We start from the raw sequence: 26,306 nt of genomic DNA on the forward strand, positions 1-26,306 counted from the left end.
TAGCAAAAAACAACCCTGCCCACAGGCCCATAAAACAAATTGCACCCACCTCCGATTCTTTCAAGTTTGTAATTCATTGTGATATTAACATATCTACAGCTTCTCCAGCACCACGCCTCTCTATGGGCTGTGTCTGGTATTGCAGATTGCTATTCAGGTAAATGAGGCTGAAATACAAAGAGATTAGAGACACAGTCCATGAACAAGAGTGGTGTTAATTCTGGAAGAAAGCAGACATCTTTTTCTAATCCCATAGAGCCCATACTATGTGGTTTATGCTATACTGCATTAAGAATATGTTATTGAAACTTATATTTTTCTATTTTTCCCACATGCAGCATACAACAAAATGGATATGAAGCCAGTCATTGTAGTCCATGGTGGTGCTTGGGCAATACCAGATAATCTTGCAGAGAGCAGCAAACTTGGTGTTAGAGATGCAGCAACCTGTGGTTTTTCTATACTTGTTAATGGTGGGAGCTCTCTGCAAGCTGTAGAAGCTGCTGTACAAATCCTGGAAGACAACATAGCATTTGATGCAGGTATTACGACGGGTGATATAAATGATTATTTTTTTTTTAAAGTGTGCTTGCTATTTACATATCAATAGTTAATGGAAAAATGAATTATTACATATTTCAGCTATTTCTTTTAAAATAAAAATAAAGCTTACAGTAACAACATGATTTTAACATTTCAAATAGTTGAATCCATGCAAAAGAGTTAAAAAGATGAAAATTATGGCGCATGCCATATTTACTCAATAATATGCGACTTTTTATCGTTTTACGCTGCTCTCGCCACTTTTAATAAAAGTGGGTAGGGTTTACTGGGATGAGAAGGGCCACCCGTGCGTCTACAAATTTACTATAATTTACGCCACTTTTAGCTTTTGGATAGCCTAAGATGTGACAAATTTATTAAGAGGTGTGTGTCACATTGGGTTCGTGGACCCACTGGGCCGTACCGCCTTGACGGTATGGCAGCTGGCCAACAGGGCGCAGGTCACAGTCTATAGTTCGTATAGTGTACCTGTGGCAGCTCGGACAGTGGCAAGGCTGGCTCGGCTGGGACTAGGCAGCAGGCAGACTTCAGGCATAGAGTAGCAGGACAGGCGTGGAATACAGCACAGTACGGCACTTGACCAGGATAGCACAGGATACAGGTTCGAAGAACACTGGGAACTGGAAAACATTAGGAGACCATTTGCATAGACAAACTTGGGGTATGACAACAACGCTCAGGCATGGGAGGAAGGGGAACAGCCCTTCTTATAGCCCAGGGTGCTCTGGGAGCAATCAGCTTAATCTCCCACCTGCGTGCGCTTTGGCTTCTTAAGTCTGGACTGAGCTCAAGAGCACACCCTGGTGGTCACTGTGGAATAGGACGGCTGTATGTGCAGACATCTCTGGAGCGAAGGGAGTCGACTGGATGGAAGGAGTTTGTGGTCAGCGACCACGGATGTTACAGTGTGTGTCCTTTGATAAATTTGTTGCATCTTACTTCAACACCAGCCATAGTAAATCTGGGACAATATTTTTACTAATTTTCCTTGGATTTTCTCTACCATTGTAGGTACTCTCATCTCAATTATTAAGGATGGGGTTATAATATAGTAGGGGCTGTTTCCGACACTTGGGGTAAAGGAAGAAACAGTAAGAAGGGATGGGAGTGGTTTAAGTGATTAAGCAAGGAAAGAGTAAGGGCTCTTTTACACGGGCCAATGATAGTGAAATGAGCGTTCATACGAATGCTCGTTCCTGATCATTGCCTTGTGCAAACGCTTGTTCATCGGCTGATTGTATCGTTATGCTGCATGAAATATTATCGTTGTCGGCAGCACATCTCCCTGTGTAAACAGGGGGATGTGCTGCTGACATGATAGAAATGTATGGGGACGAACGATCGTAGTAACGATCGCTCGCCCCCATACATTACTGATCATTGCTCCTTTTGAAAGGCGCAAATGAGTGACCATCAACGAGCTTCCTGGTTGATCGGCCCTCATTTTTACGGCCCATATCAGGCCGTGTAAGAGGACCTTAAGCAAGTAGAAAGTGATCAGGAGACCAGGGTGATTTAGGAGGATTATAGATAGGACCAGATATGTTAATTAATAATGTACGGTGCACAGCAGTTGACAGGAGTATATGCAGTCACATCGTGACTGTCCGTCCTGAACAACATGACAACACTGCATCCTATGTTGTCGATTAGTTTTAGCATTTTAGAGCTTTTTTAAGGTGACAGCATTTTAAACTTATAATCACCTCTCCTGGGCTATCATAAAATAAAGCCACTTTGTAACTCAAGGGAGCATTGTACAGTATTCTCAGATATCATTCCTTTTATAAGCGACAGCTAAACAATACAAATGGAAACAACAATTGCCAAGGGAAACTGTCAATAGAATGCACACTGTCAGTGACTACAGCCTGTATTCTATGTAGCAGGAAACACATGCTGCTTTACATCAATCTGTTTCTGCTGGGGAGCCGCAGGAAAGACCAAGGAAATTTGACTTCTGTACATGTACTAAACTGAGTCACCCACGATTTGCAGGAAAATGGTGACATTATCGTGATTTATGGGCAGCTTCAATGTTTCTCTATGGGAAAGAAAGTTTCAAGCAACCCTGTAAAAAATCACATAAAATCCAGCATGATTCTTTCAACTATTTTTTTTCATATAGGGAACCCTAGAAGTTGCTAGTGAGTAATGTTAATATCATGATTTTAACACAAATTGTGGATGACTCTTTGTTGCCATTGAGGCCTAGACTTATTGGTATGCTCTTACTCAAAAAAACTAAATTGAAAAAACATTTGTTATTTCTAAATATATATGCTGTATATTTCCAAAATAATTAATCTTGCAAACCACGAGAATAAAAACAATATTACATTTATATTTCCATCCTAAATAATACATTATGTTTAGGAGCTATTTGTATCCTGCGTATGTGTTGTGTTGTTTTTAACATTATGTGTGATCCCATCTGGTGAAAAAATACCAGCTACCCAAAGTAGAATAAATTAGACCAATGCCCTGCAGACATTATGATTGAAAAAAAAAACAAGGCAACATTTTTTATGAATAAAACAGTGTAATGATATTATTATATAGCCAACAGCACCACATTTACTTAAAAGCTTGTGACAATAAAAGCAAATATTTTTCACTGTAATCAGGTCTAATAGCTGCCAGGATAGTTGTAGTAAATAGCTCTGAAATGGTTTTTCGAATATTTTTCCAAAGCTTTAGGGTAATAATGTTTCCTATGTTTCAAACTGAATTGCTTCCCGCAGGTCATGGGGCTGTGTTGAATGCGGACGGTGAGGTGGAACTTGATGCAATTATAATGGATGGCAAAAATCTTGCTGTAGGTGCAGTTTCTTGCATCAAGAATATTGCTAACCCTATCATGTTTGCGCGTACAATCATGGAACAGGTACAATGCTATTCTTACTTTTTTGTCTTACTTTTGATTGCAAATTGCATATAAACAGAAATATCCAAATACCAAAAATGTAATGTAAGCAGCAGGAAACATGTTTGTAATGTGGTTAAATAGTGGCAATGCACGAACATCTAAACTTGGTTAAGCTAGAGTTTCATGGCGTCTTTTGGTTACCGATGAGGATGGTTGCTGTAAAATTGTGGCATTACCGACAATGTTGTGGGTACCGACAATTGTTGTGGGAAACAATGTTGTGGGTAACCTTGCAACCATTGCATAAATTCAGGCCTATTCTAATTCTTTGTAATAGTCGGAAGGTGCAATCATGAGCGACCAAAAGTCACAGTGTAGCCCTAGCCTTACATTCAAAAAAATGTGGCAACAACGGCTTATAAACATTTTATTATCCACTTCATGAGGAGGATAAAAGGTTGGTTCCTACTTACCCTGAGTTCATTGTCTAGGCCTAGTGTAAGGTGAGCCTAGATGATGTATGATGTATGGCCCTATGTAGGGTTGTCATGGGAAAGATGGTATGGAGTCAGGAGTAATAATAAAAACACAGTATTCACGCAGACAAAAACAAAACACTTCTCACTTAGAGAGGCACAGTCTCCTGGTAACAACTCAGGTTCCGGCAGCCGGTTGATGGTTGGCTGGCTCTCAACTTCGTCAGGCAGTCAAGGGCACTCCTACCTGGTGCAGAGGATTTGTGGCAAATTCTCACCCACCACGGCTCACATGACACCACAAGGCGGTTCCTGTCAATACTCACAACGGCTCCAGAACCAAATAAGACTCAAGCACACCTAGCTCTTGCTGAAGCACAATGCAGCTGCATCTGCTCTCTCTCTCTCGCTCTCTCTCTCACAGCGTTTTCACTCTTTAGCACATGGCCACAAAAGCAACACTCGCTGGTAGGAACACCGTCCCTTTTATACCGCAAGTGCCACCTCCAGCATCAGGACACGGCATAGCCATGCTGCAAAGTCCTGGTGCTGTTATGGTGCAGCAAACATGTAGCTAAGCTGGCATTCGGACCATTCATCCTGGTGCTAAGTAACTTAAATTATCAGTTTTCCAACCATCATCTGCCTCAACTGCCATAAAAGAAAGCACCGTTACAGTGCAAAACAACAGGTTTTCTTCCTGAATAACACCTTTTGGGGGAAGAAAAGTCATAACACAATACAGATTTAAAGCTACAGTGCACAAATGAAATAGACCACTTTCTGGCATAAGTTAAAGTCCCTAAAGACATGGGGATTCTTCCCCTCACTCTTACACATGTCCAAAAGGAGAGGGGATTCTCCTGTTGTACAGGTATAATGTTTAGTGTAGGGACCCATCTGGATAAGGTAGCCCTAACGTGGTAGGTGGGCTCACATAATTTGATCAAAATGTGTGGTACTAATCACACATTTAACATATAATAACTGCAGCAGTAATGCAAAGTAAAATAATTCTAAAATTCAATCATTGTGCTTATTTGCTTTTGCATTGCAGTCACAACAGATTTGCACCTGCATATTTATTTCACTTTCACTTCTGTCTAAATTAGTTTTTTTGCTTTGTGAAATTTTCTGTTTAAAAACCAGACAAGCACATACAGACAGTAAACATAGGAAAGATTAGTTATTCCCACGAAAAGTAGAAGCGCAAATCAATGCCAATTGCTTGATCTAAAAAGGGACTCAAATTGCCTCTCAAGCACATTTTACAAAACCCCATTATGTTAGTCAAGCTTCTGCTCCATATATCTGCATTTTTTTTTTTGTCTTTTATTGGGTTACCTCCACTAGAAGTTGAGACTAGATACTGAAATTTGACATCTCTATAAAATTCATATCTAAAGCTAAAACCTAGTTAAAAAGTCTAACCAGAGTCACGTTCCCTTCAAATAAAAGGTCTATACTTGTTTATCTCCTATTATACACATAACATTTAAAAAAAAATGTTCCCCAAACTGCTCAGGATTTCCTTTATAAAAAGAAGTGAAGAGTAGAGGTAGAGCATTTGCCCACAGTCTTCAATGAAGTCAAAATGAAACATGAAAACTGTAATTTGATACAATATTTTGTCTACTTTTTATTTAACCCCTTAATGACCGGGCCATTTTGCACGTTAATGACCAAGGATTATTTCTTGTTTTTTCACGGTCGCATTCCAAGAGTCGTAACTCTTTTTTTATTCCGTCGACATAGCCGTATAAGGGCTTGTTTTTTCCGGGACGAGTTGTATTTTGTAATTGTACCATTTTTAGATGCTTACAATATATTGATTAACTTTTATTAACTTTATTTTAGGAGAGAATTGAAAATAAGCAGCTATTCCAGCATTAATTTTCACGTTATAAATTTACGCCGTTTACTATGCAGCGTAAATAACATGTTAACTTTATTCTATGGGTCGGCACGATTACGGGGATACCAAATATGTAAAGGTTTTATATGTTTTTTCTACGTTTGCACAATAAAAACCCTTTTAGAAAAAAATTACTTGTTTTTGCATCGCCGCATTCCATGAGCCGTCATTTTTTTATTTTTTCCGTCGATGTGGCCGTACATGGGCTTGATTTTTGCAGGACAATGTGTAGTTTTCATTAGTACTATTTTGGGGTACATAGGACTTATAGATTAACTTTTATTTTATTTTTTATGGGGGGAATGGGAGAAAAGAGAGAATTTTGCCGTTGTTTTTTGCGTTTTCTTTGGACGCCGTTCATCCGGCGGTTTAATTAATGTGTTCATTTTATTGGTCAAGTTGTTACGATCGCGGGGATACCATATATGTGTATGTGTGATTTGTTTTGACCGTTTTATTAAATAAAACCACTTTTTGGGGCAAAAAAGTAGTTTTATTTGATTTTGACTGTAATTTTTTATTTTTTTTTTCCACAAACTTTATTTAACTGTTTTACATTTTTTTTTTTAGTCCCACCAGGGGACTTCACTATGCGATGTGCCGATCGCATATATAATGCTTTGGTATACTTCGTATACCAAAGCATTATTGCCTGTCAGTGTAAAACTGACAGGCAACCTGTTAGGTCATGCCTCTGGCATCGCCTAACAGGCAGATGCTGAAGGCAGACCTGGGGGTCTTTGTTAGACCCCCGGCTGTCATGGAAACCCGACGGCGACCCGCGATTTGTTTGCGGGGGCGCCGATGGGGTGACAGAGGGAGCTCCCCCCTCTGTCAAACACATTAAATGCCGCTGTCACTATTGACAGCGGCATTTAATGGGTTAAACTGCCGGAATCGGCGCGCGCTTCGATTCCGGCAGTTGCAGCAGGAGCCAGGCTGTGTATAACAGTCGTTCTCCTGCCGCTGATCGCGTGGGTACGCTGTCAGTACCCGCGCCATCACAGGACGGATATATCCGTCCTCCTGCGCGAACTAGCAGCTGCTGAGGACGGATATATCCATCCTTCGGCGTTAAGGGGTTAAAAAGAAAGACTTTGGTATTCTTTCTTAAGTTCATTGCGTGTTATCCAGGAAAAGCAGGAGCAGTCTACAAACTCATTTTTCCTTGTGAAAACGTAGACATTTAGTTCACGACACAAAGCATCACATTTGTAATCTTCTGCAACCTGCAATTTTTTTCGACTCATGCTCAAAAATCCAGCTGCATTAAGTGCCTGCATTGATACATCCAATACATCTCATTTGTACAAGAAACAGCCCTTCTTCCCATCAGATAACTCATGCCCTGTCAATTCTATTCTACCTTTTGAATTTTTACCCACCGAAAAAAATTCCCTTCCCACATGTTAGCTCACTAGCTTACTCTTGAGAAAATTCTTTGCAGTAGCACTGCCGCAAAACTTAGATCTTCTACATAACAAAGGGATCCATCTGTAGAACTATTGGTAAAGCCCAGGTCACCTTACAATCCTCAATGACTGGTCATTAGTAACTTCACTAAATACTGCTGACCTAAATGAGTAATACAATGACATTTTCCTACCCCTTCAAAAAAAACTTCCGCTAAAGTTTTTCTATTGTGTTATCTTCCACATCATTGATGAATTCCAATACATTGATTTTGGAAAACATGTTTTATAGTTTCTATGATGAGGCTGTTGAAGTTTCCAGCCTCGCATTGACTGTGTGAGAATTATATTATTATGTGTGATTCGTAAAATGCCCCTAATCCAGTAGTTCTGTTTATTTTCTTACTGTGAGTTGTAAAGCCGGGGTTCTTCTTTGGTGACTGAACTGTGGGTGGACAATCATTATAGGTTTTTTATTATATCTCAATTATGTTTCTCTACTGTGTGAGGCTAGGTGAGTTACACAGATTAAGGCTTTTACATGTACTATCCACTTTGCTGTTCTTTCTCACTGAGGCACTTTTTTTATTTAGTCCCAAATAAATTATGCATTCATTAAATGGGTTTTCCCATAAACCAAATGTATCACCTATCCTGTGGATAGGTCATAAATATCTGCTCGGTCAGAGTCCGACCGCTGGGAAACTCACCGATAACGAGAATAGTCTTACTTTGCCGTTCCAGGGAGCCCCATAGGAAAGGAGTGGTAGTGCGCATGCATTCCAATGAAGCTCATCGACTATGCTATTGCTTCCGGCAAAACAACGGGTCCGGTGCACAACATACACAAAGTTTGTGTCTGTTCAGGGACCCGTTCTGACGGAAACCTCCGACAGAGACGTCAGAATGGGACCCCAAAGCAGATGTGAACGAAGCCTTACCTCTTCACTTAATGCTTATCTCTTATCTTTAGTGATGTTGACATAACAGACAGTAGATTGTTTTCCGCTTTCTCTTTTTTGACAACATGAGCATATTTTTGTCTCTATAAAATAGTTTGCATTAGTAATGTAGTAATACTTTATAGATGTATTATTTTTTTGCGCTTTGTAGACTCCACACGTAATGCTAACTGGTAGTGGAGCAAATAAATTTGCTGAAAAGATGAACATTGAAAAAGTCCCAACAGAGGAATTGGTAACTGAAAATGCTATTAAGGAATGGGAACAATACCAAAGATATAAGCAAAGTGTTACAAGTCTTTTTAATACTGAAAGGTAAGTTCTATAATCACCGACCACAGTCACTAAGATACCAGTGCAGGCAGAATCAGCTTCAGGGTGTAGAGAGGTCCCAGCGGTTGTACCCTGACCAAGGAGATTTTTATGACATGTCTAGATGACCTAACATAGTTAAGTAATTTTTTGGGAAAATCCTTTTAATTACTTTGACTCTATAATGGACCTGCTCATAATGAGGCCTTTACCCACTACAAAACAGAATGGATATATAACAAGTCCTCTGTCCTAGTAAATGCATCCTCTCCACAATTTTGTTGTACAAAGCAAAAGTTAATTTTTGTATGTGGACATAAAGTAAGATGCCGTTCTGATGTACAGACTTTGTAAAGTGCCCATAAAAATCATGATATTTATAGGAGAATAGAACAGCATCAAATAACAATGCAGACACCATTTTCAGCAATGGTCTATTCGGTGTACTCTAATAATATACAATACTTTATAGCAAACTGCTCTTCTCTTTTATCACTTGCACCACATTAGCTTCCAGAAAACTCTGCAGTGTCCTTCAATAATATACTGACATTTCTTTAGTGGCTTTTATGGCTTTTACATTTTTCACTAAATTGGCTTAGTGTATTACTGGAAAAAGACATAGTGCAAAATTAAGTGAACTCTGAATATTTATTATATAAAGGATACTGATATTATTTTGAGGACTATCTCAAAGACTATCTCTTTCCCGTAGCAATTACCTTGTATAGTCAGATTTAGCCGCTTTTTTGCTGGGTTGAAAATCAGGATTGCCTGTAGTAGAAACCAAAATAAAAGGATGGATTAAAATGAATACTATATCTCTCACTGTTTCAATTGGCTAAATTGTTCTATCCCAGAAAGCAAATCTTCTTACTGAGAGGAGATGCTGGACAGTTCCCTTCACGTTTTCAGTGTCAAGCTTCCTCCATGCCTTATAATAAACATTTTGTTTATTTTACGATTGTTTACTTCTACTTATGTCTTTTACTGTTGTTAAATTATTGCACCTCGAACCTCTGGTTTAGCTACCCGTTCTACTTATTAACCTGTTGCCCAAATCATCAAACTGCTGCTCAAAGAAAAGATACAGAAAAAGAACTATAGGAGGTTTCCTCTCACAAATTTGATACATAAGAAACCAAGATTAACCCTTTCACGACCAAGGACGAAAATGCACGTCCTGGTCAGCTGCTAGTTCCCGCACCAGGACGTGCATTTTCGTCCGCATTTCAAACTGTCACTCTGTGTAAACACAGAGTGACAGACCCGCGCTGACAGCTGTCCTAGACAGCTGAGACATCAGTCTCGCCGGACAGCGGACCATCGCCGCTGATTTCGGCAGTTAACCCCTTAAGTGCGGCGACGGATTGGCGTCGCCGCATTTAAGTGGTTTGAAGCACATCGGCAGCCCCCACGAAGTGATCGTGGGGGCTACCGATGCTTGTCACGGCAATCGGAGGTCAGATAATGACCTCCGGGTTGCCATGTACGGAAGCCTCGGAGGAACAGCCTCCGGCCGTTCCTCCTCTGCTTCCTGTCAGTGTGACAGTCACGTCACAATGACAGTAAGGGTATGTGCACACACACTAATTACGTCCGTAATTTACGGACGTATTTCGGCCGCAAGTACCGGACCGAACACAGTGCAGGGAGCCGGGCACCTAGCATCATAGTTATATACGATGCTAGGAGTCCCTGCCTCTCTGCAGGACAACTGTCCCGTACTGTAATCATGTTTTCAGTATGGGACAGTAGTTCCACGGAGAGGCAGGGACTCCTAGCATCGTACATATGTATGATGCTAGGAGCCCGGCTCCCTGCACTGAGTTCGGTCCACTAATTGCGGCCGAAATACGTCCGTCAATTACGGACGTAATTAGTGTGTGTGCACATACCCTTAGAGTACATCACACTACGTGTGTAGTGTAATGTACTCTAGCAGCGATCAAAGCTGCAAGACTAAGTGTCCCCTAGTGGGACAAGTTAAAAAAGTAATAAAAATGTTTTAAAAAGAGTGTAAAAATAAAAGTTATAAGTTCTATAAACAAACACTGCTTTCTTTCCTATAATAAAACTTTTATTATAGAAAAAAAATGAACACGTTAAAAAAGTACACATATCTGGTATCACCGCGTTCGTAACGACCCCAACTATAAAACTGTAATGTTATTTTCCCCGCACGATGAACACCCCCAAAAAAATCAATAAAAAACGACGACAGTATCACAATTTTTTTGGTCACCACCCCTCCCAAAATAAAGAATAAAAAGTGATCAAAAAATCGCATGTTCCCTAAAATAGTACCAATAAAAACTTCTATCCGTCCCGCAAAAAACAAGCCCTTACACAGCTTTTTTGACTAAAAAATAAAAAAATTATGGCTCTCAGAATATGGTGACACAGAATTTTTTTTGTTTATAAATAAGTCATTTTATTGCGCAAACGCAAAAAAAAAGGACCAAACCTATATACATATGGTATCGCCGTAATCGTACCAACCCGCAGAATAAAGTAAAAATGTCATTTATAGCGTACGGTGAGCGCCGCAAAAAGAAAACCTAAAAAACAGTGTCAGAATTCCTGTTTTTTGCTCAGGATTGCAAAAAAATGGAACAAAAAGTGATAAAAAAAAATAAATCGCATGTACCCCAAAATGGTACCAATGAAAACTACAGATTGTCCCGCAACAAATAAGCCCTCACACAGCTCCGGTGGTGAAAAAATAAAGAAGTTCTGGTTTTCAGAATATAGCGATGCAAAATGTGCAGTGTTCCAAAAGCGGATAAGATCGGGCGCCATTTATCAGTGCGACACCGGCCACATATCTATGAAATATTATTTATTTACCCCATTATTATCCCCTCTTATTATGCCCTGATGTACCCCGCACAGATTACATATCAGAAAAACTACCAAGCAAAATCTGCGCTCCAAAAGCAAAATGGCGTCCCTCCCTTCTGAGCCCTGCAGCGTGCCCAATCAACAATTTGCGCCCACACATACGGCGTCGCCATACCTGAGAGAACCTGCTTAACGTTTTATGAGGTATTTGTCTTCTGTGGCACAAACTGGGCACAACATATTATGCACTAAAATGGCGTATCAGTGGAAAATTGCAATTTTCACTTTGAACCATCTGCTGTGCATTAACCCCTTTGCGCACTATGACTTAATTGCCCGTCATGATGCAGCGGTTGATGTATGGAGCCGGCTCACGTGCTGAGCCCGCTCCATACGCTGCGGGTGTCAGCTGTGTATTACAGCAGGCCCCCTCGGTACTAACGGACAGGTACAGCGATCGCTCTGTTACAGAAGCCTGTAAGAATAACAATATACTGCAATACATTAGTATTGCAGTGTATTGTACCAGCCATCCAATGATCGCTGGATCAAGTCCCCTAAGGGGATTGATTAATAAAATGTGTAGAAGAATTATAGTTATTAGTAGTGAGAATTATTTTTTTTAAAGTTAAAAAAACAAAACACCTTTTCGCATTTTTCTTCTAAAGTAATGTAAAAAAATTAACAAAATTGGTATCGCTACGTCCGTAAAAGTCAGAACTATTACAATATACCATTATTTAATTTGCACAGTGCACACCTTAAAAAAATGTAATAATTGAAACCGCCAAAATCGCAGTTTGTTTTTTTTTGTCACCTTCGCTCTAAAAAAAAAATGTAATACAACTTTTGAATCACTTTTTATGTACCAAAAAATGGTACCAATAAAAACTGCAGCTCCTCCCGCAAGAAATAAGCCCTCACACCGCTCTATTGATGGAAAAATAAAAAAGTTATGGCTCTTGGAAAGCGGGGAGTGAAAATCTAAAATATGAAAGCAAAAAATGGATCAGTCCTGAAAGGGTTAATTAATTTCTAATGAAAAAACGTATGACCACATGTGCGGTATTTCCGTACTCGGGAGAAATTGCTTTATAAAAAATGGTTGTTTTTTTCCTCCTTTATCCCTTGTGAAAATGAGAAAATGCAACATTTTAGTGGAAAAAATTTTGATATTAATTTTCGTGCCCTAATTCTAATAAAATCTGCAAAAGACCCGTGGGGTGTAAATGCTCACTATACCCCTAGAAAAATTCCTTGAAGGTTTTTCCAAAATGGGGTCACTTTTGGTGGGTTTCCACTGTTTTGGTCCCTCCAGTGCATTGCAAATGCGACATGGCACCGAAAACCATTCCAGCAAAATCATAAATCCAAATGGCGCTCCTTCCCTTCTGAGCCCTGCTGTGGGTCCAAACAGCAGTTTATTACCACATATGGGGTATTGTCGTAATCGGGAGACATTGCTTTACAAATGTTGGGGTGCATTTTCTTCGTTATTCCTTGTAAATAATAAAAATTTCTATGTTGTTTCAGAAAAAAAGTACATTTTAATTTTTACAGACTAATTCCAATATATTTAGCGAAAAACCTGTGTGGTCAAAATGCTAACTATACCCCTAGATAAATACCTTAAGGGGTCTAGTTTTCGAAATGGGGTCGTTTATGGGCAGTTTCTATCGTTCTGGCAGCTCAAAGCTTCTCCAAATGTACAGTGAGGCCTAAAACATTTTCAAGCAAAATATGAGTCCTGAAAGCCTCCGGGTGTTCCCTTCCTTTGGGGCCGTGCCGTGTGTCCAAACTACGCATTAGGGCCACAATGTGGGTATTTTTGAAAACAGGAGAAAGAGGGTGATAGATTTTGGGGTGTGTTTCTTCATTTTCATGTTCGCTTTACAAAGAAATCGGTCTTCAAAGTGATACTTTTATGAAAAAAGTGAAATTCTTTTTTTTTTTCACCTGATATGCATTAAATTTAGCAAAGAACTGTGGGGTCAAAATAATTACTATATACCTAAATAATTACGTTATGGGGTCTAGTTTTCTAAATGGGGTCGTTTATGGGGATTTTCTATCGTTCTGGCAGCTCAAAGCCTCTCCAAATGTACAGTGGGGCCTAAAACATTTTCAAGCAAAATATGAGTCCTGAAAGCCTCCGGGTGTTCACTCCCTTTCGGGCCCTGTCGTGTGTCCAAGCAATGCATTAGGGTCACAATGGGGGCATTTTTGAAAACAGGAGAAAGAGGGTGATATATTTTGGGGTGTGTTTCTTCATTCTCATGGTCGCTTTACACAGAAATCGGTCTTCAAAGTGATACTTTTATGAAAAAAGTGTTTTTGTTTTTTTTTTCACCTGCTATGCATTAAATTTTGCAAAAAACTGTGGGGTAAAAGTACGCACTACACCCCTAGATAAATACCTTAAAGGGTCTAGTTTTCTAAATGGGGTCGTTTATGGGGAGATTATATCGTTCTGGTAGCTCAAAACCTCTCCAAATATACAGTAGGGCCTAAAACATTTTCAAGCAAAATATGAGTCCTGAAAACCTCCGGGTGCTCCCTCCCTTTCGGGCCCTGTCGTGTGTCCAAGCAATGCATTAGGGTCACAATGGGGGCATTTTTGAAAACAGGAGAAACAGGGTGATATATTTTGGGGTGTGTTTCTTCATTCTCATGGTCACTTTACACAGAAATCGGTCTTCAAAGTGATACTTTAATGAAAAAAGTGAAATTATATTTTTTTACGCCTGCTTTGCATGAATTCTTACAAAAAAACTGTGGGGTCAAAATACTTACAACACCCCTTAATAAATACCTTAAGGGGTGTAGTTTTCAAAATGGGGTCACTTGTGGGGGTCTCCATCACTCTGAAACCTATGAGCCTCTGAAAACCTGGCTTGGTGCAGGAAAACAAAATGTACTTCAAAATGTATAAAATGATTACTAAACTTGTAAGTCTTCCAAATTGCTGAAAAAAAAATTTTTTTTTTCAAAAGTGCTGCAAAAATAGAGTAAAGAGATGGAAATATATATTTAATTAAAAAAATTGTGCAGTATGTGTGTACATATGTGACATATTGCAGTTAAAAATAGGGAAAAATGATAATTTTTACAAAATTTCTTCAATTTCTCTATTTTTTAATTAATTTCCGCAAATCGTATCAGTCTACTTTTACCACTAAAATAAAGTACAACATGTGACGAAAAAACAATGTCAGAATTACTTGGATATTCAAAACTTTCACAGAGTTATTCTCTGATAAAGTCAGACATACCAGATTTGACAAATCTGGCTTGGTCATTAAGGTACAAACATGCCCGGTCATTAAGGAGTTAAATTCATATCTTTATTTACAGCACACATATTTTTATAGACTTTGACCGTACAGATTTGTTGTTTACGTTGTCTTTATTGATGGACTGCATGTTCGTCTGTGTTTTTTCACATTGCTAGATTTTTCTTCCTTTTAACTGATAGCAGAATAGAAAATTCTCAATAAGGTGTTTCTATATATGTATTTGTATCTATAGTTTATAAGAAAAATTTACAATACACGTTTATAGGGGTCGGAGCTACATTTTCCTATTGCAGAGCTCCAAATTCCTTTCTTCCCTTCACACAATCATAAAATTAAATTAGTTGTCCAGGATTAGGAAAACTTGGCTACTTTCTTTAAAAAAAAACAAAAAAACAGCACCACATCTGTCCACAGGTTGTGTATGGTATTGCAGCTTAGCCGTATTCACGTAAATAAACTATTTTAAATGATAACATTTACTAGAGGGAGCTTGCCTAATAATTCTACAGCTCACTGTACAATATGTCTCCAGTAAGATCCCCTTAGTGGAGGGTGCAGGCAGCCAGACTGTTATCATTTAACTCTACGACAGAAAAACAGAGCTCCAATCCTTGTAAAGATATGTAATGGAGTTATCCATATAAGCATAGTGTCTGATTCTTGATTGGTTAATAAAGACTAGAAGTCTAGGTTCACATGTCATGTTTTACATGTAATTTTCACTTGCATGTTTTTGTTTTTGTTTTAGAAAACTTGGGAACAGATCCAAGAGAGGGGAGTAGGATTAATATTTTCTTTATCCCTTTTATACTACTTCTCTGGGATCTGCTCCCAATTTTCCTAATAAACACAAGTGAGAATGATATGCATACCGCAATGTGTGAACCTGGCCTTAAAGAGGCTCTGTCACCAGATTATAAGTGCCCTATCTCCTACATAATCTGATCGGCGCTGTAATGTAGATAACAGCAGTGGTTTATATTTTGAAAAACGATCATTTTTGAGCAAGTTATGAGCAATTTTAGATTTAGTTTCTTAAAGACCAACTGGGCGTGTTTTTACTTTTGACCAACTGGGTGTGTTTTTACTTTTGACCAACTGGGTGTTGTAAAGAAGTGTATGAGGCTGACCAATCAGTGACCAATCAGCATCATACACTTCTCATTGTTCCAGCCCAGCATGATCCACAGCACAGTGTGATTGTGCAGTGAAAGAAGCTGGGCTGGAACAATGAGAAGTGTATGATACTGATTGGTCACTGATTGGTCAGCCTCATACACTTCTTTACAACACCCAGTTGGTCAAAAGTAAAAACACACCCAGTTGGTCTTTAAGAAACTAAATCTAAAATTGCTCATAACTTTCTCAAAAATGATTGTTTTTCAAAATATAAACCACTGCTGTTATCTACATTACAGCGCCGATCAGATTATGTAGGAGATAGGGCATTTATAATCTGGTGACAGAGCCTCTTTAAGTAGACCACTGCTGTATGCCGTTGCCTAATTCAGATTGACATTGCCATAGAAGACTAATACAGGTGAATGTCTTATTTCTTGCATCGGCTGGAATTCACACATGTAGCAGTATTCAACGTGAATCCTTTAAATTAATTTTTATGTTACATAATTGTTTACATTTTAACACTGTATGATCAGTGGAGTACAGTGCATTAGGAAAGTCTTTAGACCCTTTCACATTTTTCACATTTTGTTATGTTGAGGCCTTGTGCCAAAATAAAAAAAAATCAAGTCTTCCCCCATCATTCTACACTCAATACCCAATAATGACAACGTGAAAACAGAATTTTTTAAAAAAAAATGAAAAACTAAAATTTTGCATGGACTTAAGTATTCAGACCAGTGACAATTTCTAAAATGCTCCTGTTGCCCACTAAAGCAATAATAAACCGGTATAAAAAAAAAATTTAAAATCCACAACACTTAAATGTAAATACGAAACAAAATAATTATTATACCGCTCTAACGATTTAAAAATAGCAACCAAGTGAAACATCCTTAGTAGATATCCCTTTTCCCAGCACATACACAAATATGAAATAAATAAAGTCCAAAAAGGATGCAAAAGGTGGACAACTTCTCTTGAGACCTGTAGTACTACGAAGGCTAATCCAGATTTTCCAAGGTTGGTTGCCATTACACATAGATCCAACAGGTTACGGATTCTATATTTCTAAATGAAAAAGAAAAATACTGTTTGGAGATTTATCAAATACAAATTGTATTTCCATACTCACAAGGATTAGGATATTTCAAACATATAATAACGTTTTTAAAAGCGTGGCACGCCAAACAAATCCAGCCCGACCCTGAGTTTCACCCTTCCGGCTTCTTGCCTGTGAGTATGGAAATTAAATTTGTACGTTGATAAATCTCCAAACAGTATTGCACTATATTTTTCTTTTTCATCTAGAAATATAGAATCCGTGACCTGTTGGATCTATGTGTAGTGGCAACCAACCTCGCAAAATCTGGATTAGCCTCCGTAGTACTACAGGTCTCAGGAGAACTTGTCCACCTTTTGCATCCTTTTTTACTTTATTTATTTCATATCTGTGTATGTGCTGGGAAAAGGGATATCTGCTAAGGATGTTTCACTAGGTTGCTATTTTTAAATTTTTAGAGTAGTATAATAATTATTTTGTTAAGTATTCAGACCCTTTTTGATGACACTTGAAATTTAGCTCTGGAGGCCTCTCATTTCTCTAGACCGCATTGTATAGTAACATTGAACATACATTAGGTCTGGAAAAACTGAAAATAAGACTGGAGAGGGATACCGAACTATTATCTGCACAAACTAACTTTTTTTGCAAGAGTATGGAATTCATCCTAAAAAATAACATTTTTACATTTGACCAGAAACTGTATCACCAAATAAAAGGCACAGCTATGGGGACACGAGTAGCACCCAGCTATGCAAATATTTTCATGGGAATGTTTGAGGAAGAACACATTTGGCAACATCCATGGGCAAATACTAATATTTTACTACTTAGAAGATACATAGACGATCTGTTCCTGATTTGGGAAGGTGATTTTACAACAGCGACAGATTTCTGTCAGACACTAAATAATAATACCTGGGGGATAAAATTCACTTTTAATATACAATCAACTGAAATAGATTTTTTAGATCTCACAATAGCAAAAACAGCAAGCAAAATTATTACTCGCACACATTTTAAAAAAGTTGATAGCAATAGCTATCTGGACTATAAGAGCAGTCACTATCATAAGTGGCTAAAAAATATACCATACAGTCAGTACAAGAGAATTCGAAAAAACTGTACATTAAACGAAGACTTCAATAATCAAAGCCGTATTTTGCAAAAACGGTTTAAAGAAAAAAACTACCCACAGACACTTCTTTCAGATGCATATAAAAAAACCTGTAATTTTAAGCCAAGAGGAATGTTTACCTCCTAATGATATAATATCAAATGGAACTAAAGAGAGGGATAGAATAGATATTAAAAAAGTGAAGGAAAAACAAAAAAACTCTTTTTCCTTCAATTTTATAACTAAATACAATGCAGCACATAAAAATATAAAAGACATTATGAATAGACACTGGCACATTCTACATGTTGACCCCTTCTTAAAAAACAGTCTACCAATGAAACCGATGATAACTTTTAAGAGAGCAAAGACTGTCAAGAACATTCTGGCACCTAGTCGGATTAATTTTGCTGGGAAACAAAAGATATTTCAACAAAACACTATGAATTCATGTCTATACATAAAAGGGAGTTCCAAATGTAGAAAAAAGAGATGTTTATGTTCCAGCATACTCACTACAGACATCTTTCGATCAAATCAAATGAAAAATGAGTATCAAATTGAAACACATCTAAACTGTCAGTCAAATTATGTCATATATCTTATCAATTGCATTTGTGGTCTCCAATACGTGGGAAGAACCATACAACCTTTACACTGTCGGTTAAATAAGCATCGCTCTAATTGTAGAAAAAAAATTCTTCTACATAGTATCTCTAAACACTGTACTTTATTTCACAATGATGATTTTAAATGTTTTAATATTATACCCATCGAATACATAAACGAAAGCCGAGTGGAGAGGTTCGATTCACTCTGTAAAAGGGAAATTTATTGGATATACAAACTTAAGACCTTAAAACCTGAAGGTCTTAATGAAATTACAGAGATAATAATTTAATAAAACAAATTTATTTTAGATGAGGTTCATTGGACATAAATAGCCAATAAATTCGTTATATGTTACAATATATTTTTTAATAACCGGCAAAGACCGCATCAAAGAAGAAATCATATATCTTTAATAACAAGAATCACAAAATATGATCACTCCATTTCAAGGAAAAGTCTTGAAAGAAGGATTAAGACTAGAAAAGAATCAGTATATTTATTATTATTTTGTTATGAAAACAATACAATTACAATGAAAGCGCATATGAAAATATATATATATATGCACAGAACATACCCCAAAAAACTTTCTTAGCTTAATACCTACGAATTTATATAACTAAATATAAGAATAAGATAAAATGAGCAAAAGGGGAATTTACCCTTTAGTATAACCCCTAGAAACAACTGAAAAATAAGATGATACTCCATTTGTATGCTAAATTTCCTCTATGATAATTACGGTTGCAAAATAAACAATTTTTTAAACTATAGATGGATCTCAAATCATCAATATGATAAGAAAACTATTGAAGTTATTTTCATAGATCTCTTTTATTAATTTTTATTAATTCATACAGAATTTTTAAGATAAAAAATACAAACACATATATATATGTGTGTGTATATATATATATATATATATATACATATATATTTTTAAACCCTATTAATAAAGGATTCTTTTTAACTGTTAGTTATCCCCCGATTATAATCTTTGGAAGTCAATTAAGTTTTTAAATATAATGCAGACACTGTTTTATCTAATATTTTTATTTTACTGTTTGTAATTACTTGTATAATTATGTGTATTGTTCCATACGTATGTTCAACAGATTTTGACTTGTATACCTGACCCGGTAGTTCTTACCTCAAACTGACCTTTAATTCGGTTATTTAACCGACACCCCACCCATCTACTCATTTATATGCTACCTGAGGAAGAAACCGGTCCGGTTTCGAAACAGTCCGCTGTTAAACAGCCTACTGTTGTGCTATAGTTTATATACCTGCACCAATAAATCCTTTTAATTACTGATGTCATCTCTATCCTTGAGACATATGGATTACACCTTCTATGGATGATCACTCCGATCGGTAGCGCCTGGAAAGCACCCGTTCTTTTTCTTTTATTCCTCCATATCTACAGGGTGGGCCATTTATATGGATACACCTAAATAAAATGGGAATGGTTGGTGATATTAACTTCCTGTTTGTGGCACATTAGTATATGGGAGGGGGGAAACTTTTCAAGCTGGGTGTTGACCATGGTGGCCATTTTTAAGTCGGACATTTTGTATCCAACTTTCGTTTTTTCAATGGGAAGAGGGTCATGTGACACATCAAACTTATCGAGAATTTCACAAGAAAAACAATGGTGTGCTTGGTTTTAACGTTACTTTATTCTTTCATGAGTTATTTACAAGTTTCAGACCACTTATAAAATGTGTTCAAAGTGCTGCCCATTGTGTTGGATTGTTAATGTAACCCTCTTCTCCCACTCTTCACACACTGATAGCAACACCGCAGAAGAAATGCCTCCCGATCTGACCCCCTTAGACTTTTATCTTTGGTGTCATCTGAAGGCAATTGTCTATGCTGTGAAGATACGAGATGTGCAGCAACTGAAACTACGGATACTGGAAGCCTGTGCTAGCATTTCTTCTGCAGTGTTGCTATCAGTGTGTGAAGAGTGGGAGAAGAGGGTTGCATTGACAATCCAACACAATGGGCAGCACTTTGAACACATTTTATAAGTGGTCAGAAACTTGTAAATAACTCATGAAAGAATAAAGTAACGTTAAAACCAAGCACACCATTGTTTTTCTTGTGAAATTCTCGATAAGTTTGATGTGTCACATGACCCTCTTCCCATTGAAAAAACGAAAGTTGGATACAAAATGGCCGACTTCAAAATGGCCGCCATGGTCAACACCCAGCTTGAAAAGTTTCCCCCCTCCCATATACTAATGTGCCACAAACAGGAAGTTAATATCACCAACCATTCCCATTTTATTTAGGTGTATCCATATAAATGGCCCACCCTGTACATTGAGACTTTTTGCTAAGCTCTCAAACCGGGTCCTGGGCTGCAACCCGACTCTACTACCACCATACCGTTGAGGCTATTTTTGGATTCTGCTCTACTGGATGTTATGCTCTCAGCATAACTGCACCAGGTTAGCATCACTTGCACACTGTTCACACCTATAAATCACAGTTTCATGCACTATTGTGCGCTTTGTTGTCTTTTTCTGCAATTTTCTCATTTCTCTAGAACATCTTTTAAATGTTTCTACACCTTGATTGGAGTCCACCTGTAGTAAATTAATTTGATTGGACATGATTTGGAAAAACACTCCTGTCTATATAAGGTCTCACAGCTGATAATGCATATAAGAGCAAAAACCAACCCATGAGGAGAAAAGAACTGCCTGTAGACCCCAGAGACAGGATTATATGGAGGCACAGATCTGGAGAAGGGTATAAAAATGTTTCTGCTGCACTGAAAGTTCCCAAGAGCACAGTGGCCTCCATAATTCTTAAATGGGAGAAGTTTGGAACAACTAGGACTCTTGCTAGAGCCGGCCGCCCCACCAAACGAAGTAATCGGGGGAGAAGGGCCTTGGTAAGAGAGGTGATTAAGAACCCAATGATCACTTTGGCGGAGCTCCAAAGATCTTGTGTGCAGATTGGAGAAACTTCCAGAAGGTCAACCATCACTGCAGCACTCCATTAATCTGGGCTTTTTGGCAGAGGAACAGGAAAGAAACCTCTCCTCAGTAAAAGGCCTATGAAAACCCGCCTCTGGAGTTTGCAAAAGAGCACCTAAAGGACTCTCAGACTGTGAGAAAGAAGATTCTATGGTCTGATGAAACCAAGATTGAACTTTTTGGCATCAATTCTAAGCATCATGTCTGGAGGAAACCAGGCACTGCTCATCACCTGCCCAATACCATCCCCACAGTGAAGCATTTCGGTGGCAGCATCATGCTGTGGGGGTGTTTTTCAGCGGCTGGTACAGGGAGACTGGTCAGGGTTTAGGGAAAGATGAAAGGAGCAAAGTACAGAGATATTCTTAATGAAAATCTGATCCAGATTGCTCTGGATTTCAGACTGGGCCGAAGGTTCACCTTCCAACAAGACAATGACCCTAAGCACACAGGCAAGACAAAACAGGAGTGGCTTAGGGACAACTCTGTGAATGTCCTTAAGTCACCCAGCCAGAGCCCTGATTTGAATCCAATCGAACATATCTGGAGAGACCTTAAAATGGCTGTCCACCGACGTTCCCCATCCAACCGGACAGCTCTTGAGAGGATCTGTGGAGAAGAATGGTGAAAAATCCCCAAATCAGGTGTGCAAATCTTGTGGCATCATACCCAAGAAGACTGGAGGCTGTAATAAACATTCTGTTTTCACTTTGTCATTATTGGTATTAAATGCAGAATGATGGGGAAAAACTTTAATTTTTATTTTATTTTAGCACAAGGCCTCAACATAACAAACTGTGGAAAAATGTAAAGGGTGTAAAGAATTTACGAACGCATAGTATATAGAACAAAAGGAAAAACTGCAAAAATGACGCAAATCATACAACAGTCAGGTGAACTTTGCATGAGGCAGAAATTGCACAGGTTGAAGCACATAAAATATTCTGATATATTCAGCAGCTTATTACTTAGACTAATTTAGGGTAAGTTCTCACTACCGTTATGTGCTGTTTGGGGCTCTTCCGTCACAGGAAGAGATGAATGAGACTCCAAACGGAAAACATAGCTTCCGTTAGAATTACCATTGATTTCAAAGGTAATTCTTTTCTTTCAGATGCATTCTGTTTGCCTCCGTTCGCGAGGTTTCCGGTTTTTTTCACGGAAGCAAAATTGCTGTAGACAGCACTTTTGCTTCCGTGAAAAAAACAGAAACAAATCGAACAGAGGCAAATGAAAAGCAACTGAAAAAAGAATTACCATTGAAATCAATGGTAATTCTAACGGAAGCTATGCTTTCCATTTGGACTCTCATTCATCTCTTCCTGTGACGGAAGAGCCCTAAACGGAACATAACGGTAGTGTGAACTTAATTAATAATTTCTGCCTGAGTAACATGTGTTTATTTAAATGCAACATATAAAGATTTTCAGTAAAAACTAGTGCACTATAATGCTTACCTAGGTACAGCGTCTTGTCCATACATGCGGCTATGCCCAATACTACTGCTCAGCCCCATGTAAGGGAAACGAGTGCTTCAGCCCCTTCCATTCTGCTTATCGGCAGGGGTCCCAGGGGCCATCAATGATTTAGTCCTTGAAAGCTATTTTAATAGCTAAAATTGTGGCCTTTGTTTTGACCTCTATTCAATGACTCATTGAAACATGTATTTTGAAAATATGTTTTCCAGTTTTACATCAACTGTATGAATATGAATATGCAAGAAGTTCATGATAATGTATTTTACTGAGATATGTAGAGAGAAAAACAGCACAGTGTGTTGGGTACATTTTCCTTCTAGTAGAACAAAGCAGTGGCATTCATATTGTAGACATATGGAATGGGATTAAAGTAGACCAGCAGATGCACTGGGAAACCTGCCAAAAGAGTTTTACAGAAGTGTGCTTTCATTGTCACCTTGAATTTACCGTGATAGGAGCTAGCCAGAAAACATGTGAACAGCTCCTCGACTGATAGCATAAAATAAGGTGATTTCCTACTGGGTAACAATAAAAATAGCCTGATATTTCTCCTATGTGGCAATGTGCTAATTTGGCACCATTCATCTTATGTCTAAACTTCATTACTCATGACACTTGTGTGACTAATGTTACCTCTATAAGAAATGTCTTCCTCTTATCACACAACATTTAGGACTCAATTACTGCTGGCACATTGGAGATTTTTTAACTGCAAAATTTGATACTCTTTTCTGACATAGTCGGAAACTTTCTTCTGAAATATTTCAATTACTTACAAAGTTTGTTGAATTAGGAACTGATCCCAATGACTGCCTTGTTTACCATGGTCCGCATATTACAATGAAGTTAAATGGTTATTAAAGAGGCTCTGTCACCAGATTTTGCAACCCCTATCTGCTATTGCAGCAGATCGGCGCTGCAATGTAGATTACAGTAACGTTTTTATTTTTTAAAAACAAGCATTTTTGGCCAAGTTATGACCATTTTTGTATTTATGCAAATGAGGTTTGCAAAAGTCCAAGTGGGCGTGTTTACAGTAAAAGTCCAAGTGGGCGTGTATTATGTGCGTACATCGGGGCGTTTTTACTACTTTTACTAGCTGGGCGTTCTGACAAGAAGTATCATCCACTTCTCTTCAGAACGCCCAGCTTCTGGCAGTGCAGACACACAGCGTGTTCTCGAGAGATCACGCTGTGACGTCACTCACTTTCTGCCCCAGGTCCTGCATCGTGTCGGCCACATCGGCACCAGAGGCTACAGTTGATTCTGCAGCAGCATCAGCGTTTGCAGGTAAGTAGCTACATCGACTTACCTGCAAACGCCGATGCTGCTGCAGAATCAACTGTAGCCTCTGGTGCCGATGTGTCCTCGCTCGTCCGACACGATGCAGGACCTGTGAGTGACGACACAGCGTGATCTCTCGAGAACACGGCTGTGTCTGCACTGCCAGAAGCTGGGCGTTGTGAAAAGAAGTGGATGATACTTCTATACACAACGCCCAGCTAGTAAAAGTAGTAAAAACACCCCGATGTATGCACATAATACACGCCCACTTGGACTTTTACTTTAAACACGCCCACTTGGACTTTTGCAAGCCTCATTTGCATAAATACAAAAATGGTCATAACTTGGCCAAAAATGCTCGTTTTTTAAAAATAAAAACGTTACTGTAATCTACATTGCAGCGCCTATCTGCTGCAATAGCAGATAGGGGTTGCAAAGTCTGGTGACAGAGCCTCTTTAAGGTCAAACTGCTAGTGCTGGCAAGAGTCTTAGATATATTGAGAAGTAATGAGGGTCATATCTGTAGACACGAAAGTGACATTGAAGATGAAAATATACAAAAATAGACAAGAATATATATAAGTATACTGAGTAAGGATCATTTTTTTAAAAATACAGCGAATATGTGATAATTAGATTTTCTGTAGATTAGCCTTAAAGGGAATGTATCACCTATATTTTTCTTTTCCCCTAATTAATACCAGAGAGTGAAACTCTCTTTTTTTTAAAATCTGTTTCTATTTTTTAATTGTAGACTTTTTCTTTATATGATTACAGGGCGCAGCCATCTTGCGTGAGCTACTGTTAACAGCATTAAGAGATATGCTTTACAGCAGATATATGTACCATAAATACCTGTGAACAGCGGGGGGGGGGGGGTCATGGCTAGAAGTGCATGAAGCCGGACGTTTAATCTCTGAGCTTCTGACTGAACGGCGATTATAGTGGCATAGTGCAAACCTTTCCACCTTATACCTGCTATACCTGGGACCTATCACAGCATGGTGAGAGGACGGAAAAAGAAAAGCACATTGAAATTATCAACGTTTTTCCAGGCTTCTGATTCCTCCCAATATGGTGCCGAGCACCGAGCTGTAGGACGGACGACTGAATCTCTCCTGCAAACACAACAGGAGATATTACTTCCAGTGGGGGATCTCCTCTTATCTGAACCCTTGCTCTCTCTGGCTTCATCTCAAAGTGTTCCTCCTCTCCGGAGATGCCTAATACTCCGATGGATGAGTTGGGCCATGAGAATGCCATTGCACATGGCAGCCCATGTGCTCAGGTACATAAAGCCATTTCTTCTGTCTCCTCTATGCAAGCAACTCCTGTTTCGTGGGACGAATGCTCAAATCTTCCGTCATCCCTTCCTTTGACATCCCCTGCACATCTTATTCCAGAGTCCATTGTGACTGTAGCCACTATGACACTTGAGTTGGCTGACCTGCATAAATCACTAAACAGTGATTTGTTGAAAGCACTGGGGAAACTTTAGACGGAGGTTACTTCAATAGGAGAACGCACTTCACATATACAGCATAAAATATCTGAACTCACTGCAGCCCATAATGATCCACCAATTGTGGATGTATCTACTGCTACCCCTGCTATCCCAACCCCAACTTGATAAAATTAAAAGTTTCCTAGCCCAATAGGATTTTCCCTCCATTTCACCTACCCAACTACAAAGTATTTCTATGCCCGTATCTGAGGAGGAAATTCTCAAAGCCATATCGTCGCTTAAAGCCCATAAGTCCCCTGGACCTGATGGTCTTACCAATGAGTACTTTAGGACTTATAAAACTACATTGGCTCCCTATCTGGCTAGGACATTTAATGAGGTAATTAAAAATGAAGCTTTCCCCCCTGAAATGCTTAAAGCAATTGTAGTCGCCTTACCCAAAAATCTCTGAATGTCCCTTCCAATTTTCGTCCCATTTCCCTACTGAATACGGACCTAAAAATCTACGCAAACATTTTATCA

General features: G+C 38.6%; 1 protein-coding gene across 1 annotated transcript in view; it reads left to right on the forward strand.

Annotated features, from left to right (window-relative positions):
* LOC142760966 (isoaspartyl peptidase/L-asparaginase-like) overlaps nt 1–26,306 on the forward strand; it is a 45,181-nt gene that overhangs the window by 2,217 nt on the left and 16,658 nt on the right. The window contains exons 2-4 of the mRNA XM_075864149.1: nt 339–542; nt 3,309–3,451; nt 8,350–8,513. Coding sequence (XP_075720264.1) covers nt 350–542; nt 3,309–3,451; nt 8,350–8,513 — 500 coding nt within the window. The 5' untranslated portion in view covers nt 339–349. The remainder of the gene's footprint in view (nt 1–338; nt 543–3,308; nt 3,452–8,349; nt 8,514–26,306) is intronic.

The sequence above is a fragment of the Rhinoderma darwinii genome, chromosome 4 (genome assembly GCF_050947455.1).
Source record: "Rhinoderma darwinii isolate aRhiDar2 chromosome 4, aRhiDar2.hap1, whole genome shotgun sequence".
In the NCBI taxonomy this organism is placed as follows: Eukaryota; Metazoa; Chordata; class Amphibia; order Anura; family Rhinodermatidae; genus Rhinoderma; species Rhinoderma darwinii.